Genomic DNA, 10,000 nt, shown 5'->3' on the forward strand with positions numbered 1-10,000 from the left:
GAGGTGGGAGAGAGGAAGGAGAAGAGAGAGTTATGGGGGAGAGGAGAGAGGGGGGGGGGAGATGGGGAGGAGGAGGAGAGAGAGGGTTACATTAAATGTTGCGCCACTATTCTGAACAAATGCTAAGCTAAAACATGCTTGTCAAAAGCTTTATAAAAAGCTAAAAAGCATACACTATAAATTCGAGGACATCTTTCTATTTCCAACCAATACGTCCTACAAATAGAAGGTAGAGATAACATCCTTAACGCGTAAGATACCAATACTAAATGTACGCGGTTTACATGGCAGTACTACCCTCACTCATTCAGCATCGATCGTCTTCACTCACTTTCATCGGTGCCTTTGATTGGCTGACGTTTCTGCAGCTTCTCGTCTCCCATGCTGAACTGCCTCAGGAGGATCTTGTGCTGAGGGGGGGGGGGGGGGTCAAACAGGTACATTCAAAACCCTCACAGCTTTATTGACAATTGAACATTATTCCACGACACAATGGTCGATGGCGCACCTTTTTCTTGGAGGCTTTGGCGTCTTCAGTGCTGATAAAACATGAAAATAATTAATATCAACACACAAGAAGAGTTTGCCAAATAAACTGAATACATGTGCTATCAAGGCCACTTTACAGAGCAGATGAAGGAAACTTACTTGCTGTTCACGATTTTCTGCAGGTCTGGGAGTTGGTCTTTGAGTGGGAGGACTCTGGCATCAGCTGTTACACACCTCAGAAACTCCTGCAGTGACAGCTTAGCATCAATGGAAGTAGTGGAATGTAGACGTGAAGATGCTTTAGCAGAGCAGTGCACCTCAGCCTGCATGCTGGCGTGTATGTAAGGTACACCTAGTGGAGGCCACGTGGTCTAAAGGTGGGTCTACCTGTAGGATCTCTGAGCAAGAAGCCTCAACCCTACCTGCTCACTCAGGACATGCCTCTTCATCGAAGACGAGGTCGCTTTGAGTGAGAGTGACTAGTAGCAGATTTGATCATATTTGAAAGCTACAACTAAAATGTTGCCCCTATCGCTGAATGAGTAACCATCCATTTGACCCTCCCTGGCTTATAACTCCATCACGTTAGGTTATGGTCGGGTGGTGTACCAGAAGGTGATTGGCCTACTAGACCTGACAAGTTTATTAATTCACATCTGGCTCTTAAAAACAGTACCTAGCATTGTGTAGCGTCTTGTGCTAGTTATATTCGTTGTATACGGGGAACGGGTTAACCTAAGTCATGTTAATGCTTGGCACTTGGTTCAGGGAAAATCTTTCGATAGATAGATGTTTACTTTAGATAGATAGATGCATCATTAGAGAGATAGACGCATACTTTATTGAAACTCAAAGTTTACTTTCCTGTACCGACGGCGATATATATTCTCACTTTCTTCGGAAAAATGTACTGATTGTTGCTTTGAGAAAAGTGTGAATGTAAATATAAAGCGATGTTCAGGAGGGGGTGGGCCTCTCCATGGGGGGTCGGGGGCGGGGGGGGGACGGGGGGCACCTGGAGGAAGGTGAGGGAGGCGTCCTCCTCCTGCAGGTGGTGTCCGTGCACGGCGGCCCAGCGCAGCACCAGCCGCACCACCCTGCGCTTGTTGTTCAGGGTGTAGTCCAGCTGCTCCTGCTCCGAGCCCTGCGACGCCTGCGCCCGGTAGGTGGTCCGCCCGCGTTAAGGACCCCCACACGACACACACAGGGGGGGGGGGGGGGGCAGGGGGGGCGAGGGGGCGGAGAGGGGATGGAGACACAACTATCAATCAGAGGGGGAGGGAGGGGGGAGAGGGGGGGGGGGAGAGAGAGGGAGAGGGAGAGAGAGAGAGAGGGAGAGAGAGAGAGAGAGAGAGAGAGAGAGGAGAGAGAGAGAGAGAGGAGAGAGAGAGAGGGAGAGGGGGGGGAGAGAGAGAGGGAGAGAGAGAGAGGGAGAGGGGGGAGAGAGGGGGAGAGGGAAAGAGAGGGAGAGAGAGAGAAAATAGAGAGCGAGAAGGAGAGAGCGGGAGCGAGAGAGAGAGAGAGAGAGAGAGAGAGAGAGAGAGAGAGAGAGAGAGAGAGAGAGAGGGAGAGAGCGCGAGAGAGAGAGAGAGAGAGAGAGAGAGAGAATAAGAGAGAGAATAATAAGAATTTCCTCAGACTCTAGATGGAGAATATGCCATCATGCGCGCAGTATTTATAGACCTAACTGAAAATGTAAGAGTTCATTGTTATCGCGTCAAAGGATATTGGGCCATGAGTACGGGGCAGAGCCGGGCGTTGGGGATGAACACGCAGTGCATGAGCACAAAGTCATCCAGAGAGGGGTCTGGGGAACATCACAGAGGTCAAAGGTCATCACCGAGGTCAAAGGTCATCACAGAGGATCAGGAACACAACCAAAACAAACGCTGGGGGAAGGTGATCGCGATAACATTGGATTACCGAGACAGGCTCTGAAACAGGTTTATTAATATCACAGGTACATTCCTCAAACCTGTTACCATAACAACAGGAGGAGGGGGGGGGGGGGGGCTGGTACCTGACTCTGTGAACTGGGCGTCCAGCCGCATCATCTCCAGGAGATGCTCCAGAATCTTCTCTGGAGTCCCCGCCATGATGGTGTACCTGCAGGGGACCACGGAGGAGATAGCCTCACTCATCAAGGTGAGGCCCCCGGCCTCATATCGTACCTGGGGCCCTAGCTGGGGCCCTTCCCTAGGTTGTGTGTCTCCATCACGCAGTTTCTTTAAGGGCCTCCTCTGATACCTAACCCTGGTAGCCAGGTTTTGGTCACATGATTACGAGGAAGAGTGGGGAAGTACCACACTAACAAAGAGATGCAGAAGTCACTTAATAGATTAAAGGGGAAGTGCGCAGACGTAAGGGGCATCTAACGGAATGGACTTGGCAGAAGTACAACATTATATTCGTAAGTAGGTTTTAATGAGGTTTTAATGTATAATCCCACAAACTTAAGAATGGTTGTGTTTTCTTTAGCTTGGAACGAGGGAATTGGAGATGGAGACAAAAGAAAAAGAGAAATCGAGATTCAAACAGCCATTTCGTTATGATGCAATAAAACAAGTGTCTGTTTTTGTTCAATGGAACTTAAAGAGGAGTGGTAGAGATTAGAAAGCACTCAGCAAGCCCTACCCTGTGAGTCCTCAAGTTTCGTAAGTTTCTAAAGGATTCCCACAACATTCTGCTTTCACAACACTTCTGTAGTCTGTGTGAATAAAGCCACTTCCTCTGGGCACTCCCTGGGAATGTGGGGGCGTCTGGCTCTTTATTGACCAAAGTGCTCTTTGCCAGACATCACTCTGGAGATGTTTAATAATTTAAGGATACCATTTTCCATTTATATTTAAAAAAAAAAGCCAAACTATTAAGCCTTGATAATCGTAATCTTTCACTATTTTTCCTCAAAGACAAAAATAAATAAATAATGTATTGAAATCATTGTCTCGCCCCTACTGTCTCTCCCTTTCAGTCACTCTCTCCCCCGTTTCCTCTCTCTCTCTCCATCTCTATCCCTTTCTCTCTCCCCCTTCTCTCCATCACTCCTCTCCATCTTTCCTCTCTCTCTCCCACTCTCGGCCTTCTCTCTCTCCCCTTTTCTCCCTCCCTCCCTCCCCCTCCCCCTCTTTCTCCCCCCCCTCTTCTCTCTCTCCCCTTTTCTCCCTCCCTCCCTCCCCCCCTTCCCCCTCTCACTCCCCCATCTCCTCTTCTCTCTCTCTCCCTCTCCCTCCCCCTCTCTCGCTCCCTCACGCTCTCTCATACTCGCTCTCTATTTTCTCCCTCTCCCCCCTCCCCCTCTTTCTCCCCCCCTCTCCTCTCTCTCCCCCTCTCCCTCACCTCTTGCCTCATCGACTCAACCACAACACGCCGCAATGCATGCTGGTACCCAGCAGGTTGCGAGGGGTCAGAGGTCGTACTTGTGGTGGGCGGGGGGGGTCCCGTGTGGCGGGGTCCGGCTGAGGCTCTTCTCCAGGACCAGGACGTCCTGGTGGTGCTCCTTCAGCCGCACCGTGTTGGCCTCCACCCCCTGCACACAGTCATGTGTTCACCACCAGGTAATGCACTCACTCAGACCGGTTCATGCGTTCACATCCAGGTAATGCACTCACTCAGACCGGTTCATGTGTTCACATCCAGGTAATGCACTCACTCAGACCGGTTCATGCGTTCACATCCAGGTAATGCACTCACTCAGACTGGTTCATGTGTTCACATCCAGGTAATGCACTCACTCAGACCGGTTCATGCGTTCACATCCAGGTAATGCACTCACTCAGACCGGTTCATGCGTTCACATCCAGGTAATGCACTCACTCAGACCGGTTCATGTGTTCACATCCAGCCAGGTAATGCACTCACTCAGACCGGTTCATGCGTTCACATCCAGGTAATGCACTCACTCAGACCGGTTCATGCGTTCACATCCAGGTAATGCACTAACTCAGACCGGTTCATGCATTCACCACCAGGTAATGCACTAACTCAGACCGGTTCATGCGTTCACATCCAGGTAATGCACTCACTCAGACTGGTTCATGCATTCACATCAAGGTAATGCACCCACTAATTACTGTATAATGCATCCACCACATCAGGTTCATTAATGCACTCACTCAGACTGGTTCATGCAAACCACCACATAAAGTGCATTAATTCATTCACTCAAGAATGGTTCATGCATTCATGACATCAGGTGCATTAATGCATTCGTGATAATATCATCAGGATAATTAATACATTATGTCTATCTGCTCTGTCAAATGAATACTAGACAACTACAGAGTACACTGACTGCAGTGCTTAAGCGACTTAAACCGACTCCATGCTAAGTGTGTTTTCATGGATTCCTTTCGAGCCCGTGTCTGTGATCAAGAAGAGCTCTGCAAACACAGAAGGCTTGACTCAAAAACAACACTCCATCATGCCCCGACCACTGACATCATGCTCTCTGCGCTGCCGCCTAACGTCAGAGCTGCTCCTCTGTGTGGAGACAGCAACATGACATCACCCCTAAACCCGCTGGATTACAGGGACGGCCCCCCCAGACACACACAGAGACCCCCCTGTCAGCGTTCTGACGACTGGCCTCAGACCACCGGAAGGTCACCATGGGGGGGGTCTTTCTGACCAGTCCAGGCATGAGATTTATAAGATAAACGACTGCACACACGCACGTGTACACACACACACACACACACACACACTATCATTATCATGCACGTTCCAATTCATAATTGATGTGCTTTCAAAGCTTTCATAGAGACAATAAAGACCAGGGGAAACTGTACAAGACACCAGTTAAACCGACAGTCAGCTGTCGGTTTAACTGATCAATTGATATATCTGCCCCAATCTGCCGCCGCCGGGCTCACCCGTAGGATCCGGTTGAAGTCCTCCTTGTCCACGCGCAGGAAGTGGCAGTTGTCCTCGTGCAGCACGATGGAGGCGGCGCGCGGCGAGTCGTTGACCAGCGCCAGCTTCCCGAAGTCATCGCCCTCGTGCAGGGTACAGACGACCCCCTGTGGAGAAGAGCAACACACGGGCACGCCGTTGGGAGGCAGGGCGGACACCGACGGACATCGTCGTGAACGCGGGCGCCACCGTGGTGGTCGCTGGTGTGTTCGCGTGATATTTGCTGAGTGAAATAGTATCAGTAGACTATGCTACTTGACTGTATATAAATACTAGGGATGCACCGAATATTCGGCCACGGTTTCGGCCGAAGGAGTAAAAAGGCTGAACATAATACACCGGACATTTTTATTTAAAAAAAATAAAATAAAAAATAATAATATTGTTTTACTCATTTATTTAAAGGTACATTGTTCTTAAATTCTTGCTATAAAGTCTGCTGGAATGTTAGAAAAATTAAATAAATATTTTGTATCAAATTTGTAAAAGATTTTTTTTATTGAAAAGCAAGACAAAAAAGTTAATAATGGACATTTAATTGTTTGATTTATGCAATGGTGAAAATTAAAGCAAAATGAATGAAAAACAGTAAAAGCCACATTCGGTATTCGGTTTATACTGTTTCAGTATATTCGGTTTCGGTTTCGGCCAAGAATTTTCATTTCGGTGCATCCCTAATAAATCCCCTGTAATCTCATCCACGTGACTATTCATTCTCGCACTGTTCATTTTATGCTACTCGTACCTCACTTTCATGTTGCTGCTGTATTGCACTGTATGAGAATTCATATTAAAATTGCCCTTTAATTGCTCTTTTGCACTTCTATTTAGATCTCCAAATATTCAAATACATTTCGTTGTCACTGTACTTTGTACTGTACTCTGCACAATGCGCAACGACAACAACGTTTAATCTGAATCTGAATCTGAAACCGAAGGAAAGGAATCACCCACCTTTCCGTAGATGACCACGTTGACGGAGCCCTTCAGGATGATGTACCACGAGGTGCCCTCCTCCCCCTGACTGAACACTGGGGGGGGGACAACAGTGTCAATCACCAGTATCAGCTCCTCATCTCGCCAAGGAAAGGTAGGACTCAGAAACCAGCCTCAATAGGTTGTGAAGTTACTCATGAAAACGACAAAAAACGTATTTTAATTTCAGCCTTATTCAAACTTCATCCATGGTGGTTATTAAGATAAATATGAATGTGTTGTTGCCTCCAATGAACAAATCCTCACATAGCGAAAGCTTTGTGCTTGGTGATGCATGCATCATTCTAGGCCTTACACGATATGCATCAATGCTTAACATAAACAAGGAAATGTAAATTATAGATAATCTGGCTGTAAGTGCATCTGCGTCTAGGTTTTGCAGACGTGTATATTTATTCTGTTTGTCCCCCTGTTGGTTCGTAGTTGCTTACACACTGTGCCGGCGTTGGCGTGAGACTCAAAGATCAGTACCCCCGACAGTTCTCTCTTCACCTGGGACAAAGAGAAGGGATTCTTTATGCTTAAAGGGCCGACTTCTTCCAACGCAGTCCGAAAGAAAGCAGCCGCATAATATCACATCGTAGCACATGATTTTGCACGGCGTATGATTGCGCTGGTCCTGTTTTAAACAGCCAGAAAGCAATGTTTAAATGAATACACAAACGTTATCAACTGGAACATTTTAAACACAGTGCTTCTTCATTCAGCGTCGTCAATTATGCCAAATGTTTTTGGGGGATTTCGGGACGCACATCTCCAGAATGTTTACTTGGAAACAGTTTGACACACATGTTGAACATTATGCATTTAACATTATTATTATTATTATTATTATCACTCTGATGGGCAAAGGTGACAGGGTGCTGATTACAGTCATCGGCGGTCGGGCGTACTCACAGTGATGGATAAATGGGATAAGGCTTTTATATGCAGCAGCTCTTCATAGATGATCTCCAAATCGTCTGCCGTCCTCTCTGACGGCCTGAAGACATGAGTTAGCATCAGTTCAATTAAAAAAAAACTCTGAAAACCTCAACGCAGTCAATCAAACAGAAAAAACGGATTCCTTAAAAATGAGAGCAGAATATTCAGAACTGTAAACTAAGAGTGATTTGAATCCACCCTTAATTTTGTACCAATTATACTATTGATTGCTATTCGTTGCACTCACACACTCTGTTTGTCCATCAGTTGTACTGTACATTGTCCTGTCTATAGTAACTGTCAAATGTTTAATGGACGCACCCACATTTAATTCCTGTGTGTCTTATCGTCTGGGCGACCAAGAGTTCTGAGTGGGAGTCTTCAGCCCTAAAGCCAACGTCTTGTTAGGAGAGACGCAAAACACTATTATTGAATTTCCGTGTACAAAATAGACTTGATTATGTCTGCGGCGAGCAAACAAACCCAGCCCTGCTACACTCACGGCACGTGCACCTCACTCTGTTATAACAACACATGCATCTACATTTAGGGTATTTAGAAGACACTTTTATCCAAAGCAACTTACATAAGTACATTTGGCAGAAGAAAGAGAAACAACCATATATCGCTGTCAATACAGTAAGGATGTTCATAGAACCAAGTGCCAAGCTGTTTGGGAGATCTTCTGTGTCCCTTCTCACCTCAGATGCCCAGAGCCACGCCCCTATATGCCACGCCCCTTTATCCGCCCATTAATTTTCCCACTCTGCCCATCACTCAATCACTCCCTGCCACAGACTATTTAAGCCACACCTGTGGCCACACCCTTTTCCTTTGGTCAGCGACACTGACACCTTGAGAGCTGTGCCTTTGAACTCCTCGTGTGCGTATACTGAGCAATGTGAGTTTGTTTTATGTAATCTTATAAGGCTTGTTGAAAGATTTATTTAACTGAATTTGGGCAATGAATTGTGGAGCTGATTGTTGCTATCTAGAAACCACACACTTCACACACCCTACCTACCTACCTACCTACCTACCTACCTACCTAAACACACATACACACACACCTACAAACACTCATCCAAACAGTCCTGCTCATACCTTTGAAAAATAAAATAAAAAAATAAAATTCCAAACTTCGGGCCTCTGACTGGACGACCCTGTGTTCTCACCGACGCACCCGTTGGTCTCAGGCCAGCCCCGAGACATTCCTCAAAACCTCCTCTTCACAAGCACTGACAGTCAAGAGGTCAAACCCTTCGCCGTACACAACTGAGACGGCTAGGATAAGACGTTACACGATGCTAAGTACTGTTATTAAGTGCCAGGTGCAATAAGTGCGTACATTAAGTGTGAGGATGCACAACACACAATAAGTGCGTACATTAAGTGTGAGAACGCACAACACACAATAACTGCGTACATTAAGTGTGAGGACGCACAACACACAATAAGTGTGTACATTAAGTACCAGGATTTACAACACACAATAAGTGCGTACATTAAGTGTGAGGATGCACAACACACAATAAGTGCGTACATTAAGTGTGAGGATGCACAACACACAATAAGTGTGTACATTAAGTGTGAGGACGCACAACATACAATAACTGTGTACATTAAGTGTGAGGACGCACAACATACAATAAGTGCGTACATTAAGTGCCAGGACGCACAACACACAATAAGTGTGTACATTTAGTACCAGGATTTACAACACACAATAAGTGCGTACATTAAGTGCCAGGACACACAACACACAACAAGTGCGTTATACGGTCTGAGTTCTTCTCCGGGTGGTGCTACGGTCTGTCCCGGCCCCCGGCCCCCGCCCTCCACGGCCCCCGGAGCCTCACCGTTTCCTGAGCACCATGCGGAGGTGTGCGTCGGGGCCGAGCTGGGCCAGGAGCCCCAGGGCCTCCTGCAGCTCGTCGGGGCCCTCCTTCGGCTCCCCGTCGCCGGGCGGGGCCGGGGCCTCCTGCTCGTCACCCAGGAAGCGGTAGAAGACGTACTTGTCCTGGAAGCTGAGCTCCTGGTCCACTGGGAGCCGGGGGGGGGGGGAGTGTTAGCCTCGAGACACACGAAGCAGACACGGATGAGGCACACACCTTACACACGCACACACACACACACACATGCACACACACACACACACACAAATCAACAAACACACAGACACACACACACACACGCAAATAAACAAAAACACAGACACACACACACACATGCGCACACACACACACACACACACACACACACACACACAAATAAACAAACACACACACACAAACCACAACCGTCAAACACATACATAATCAACCCACACAGACACACAGACGCACACACACACACACACACAAACACACACACACACACACACACACACACACACACACACACACCACACACAACACACACACACACACACACACACACACACACACACACACACACACACACACCTTCCCAGTGAGCCTCACTGAGGTTGAGGACCCCCTCCTCCAGCAGGGCCTGCCACATGCCCACTGCCTGGCTCCGGGAGTGGACACAGCTCTGCTGCATCTGCCAGTCGACCAGCTCTATCCCCACACAGCAGCGCCTGGACACAGAGACATAGAACTGTAACACATAGAGACAGCTCTATCCCCACACAGCAGCGCCTGGAACAGAGACATAG

The 10,000-nt window shown here is 47.7% G+C and overlaps 2 protein-coding genes across 2 annotated transcripts in view; both read right to left on the minus strand.

The window, feature by feature from the left end:
- rapgef4a (Rap guanine nucleotide exchange factor 4a) overlaps positions 1-6,534 on the minus strand; it is a 19,278-nt gene extending 12,744 nt beyond the window's left edge. Inside the window, exons 1-10 of the mRNA XM_056580328.1 lie at positions 6,531-6,534; positions 6,355-6,431; positions 5,361-5,651; positions 3,906-4,015; positions 2,510-2,595; positions 2,218-2,296; positions 1,505-1,655; positions 649-734; positions 509-539; positions 332-410 (exon numbers count right to left, since the gene is read on the minus strand). Of these exons, the coding sequence (XP_056436303.1) occupies positions 332-410; positions 509-539; positions 649-734; positions 1,505-1,655; positions 2,218-2,296; positions 2,510-2,595; positions 3,906-4,015; positions 5,361-5,651; positions 6,355-6,431; positions 6,531-6,534 (994 nt within the window). The remainder of the gene's footprint in view (positions 1-331; positions 411-508; positions 540-648; positions 735-1,504; positions 1,656-2,217; positions 2,297-2,509; positions 2,596-3,905; positions 4,016-5,360; positions 5,652-6,354; positions 6,432-6,530) is intronic.
- A 36-nt stretch (positions 6,535-6,570) lies between these two features.
- Positions 6,571-10,000, minus strand: part of rapgef4b (Rap guanine nucleotide exchange factor 4b) — a 22,930-nt gene continuing 19,500 nt past the window's right edge. Inside the window, exons 9-12 of the mRNA XM_056580510.1 lie at positions 9,786-9,922; positions 9,180-9,363; positions 7,294-7,378; positions 6,571-6,888 (exon numbers count right to left, since the gene is read on the minus strand). Coding sequence (XP_056436485.1) covers positions 6,766-6,888; positions 7,294-7,378; positions 9,180-9,363; positions 9,786-9,922 — 529 coding nt within the window. The 3' untranslated portion in view covers positions 6,571-6,765. The remainder of the gene's footprint in view (positions 6,889-7,293; positions 7,379-9,179; positions 9,364-9,785; positions 9,923-10,000) is intronic.

The sequence above is a fragment of the Gadus chalcogrammus genome, chromosome 20 (genome assembly GCF_026213295.1).
Source record: "Gadus chalcogrammus isolate NIFS_2021 chromosome 20, NIFS_Gcha_1.0, whole genome shotgun sequence".
Classification (NCBI taxonomy): Eukaryota; Metazoa; Chordata; class Actinopteri; order Gadiformes; family Gadidae; genus Gadus; species Gadus chalcogrammus.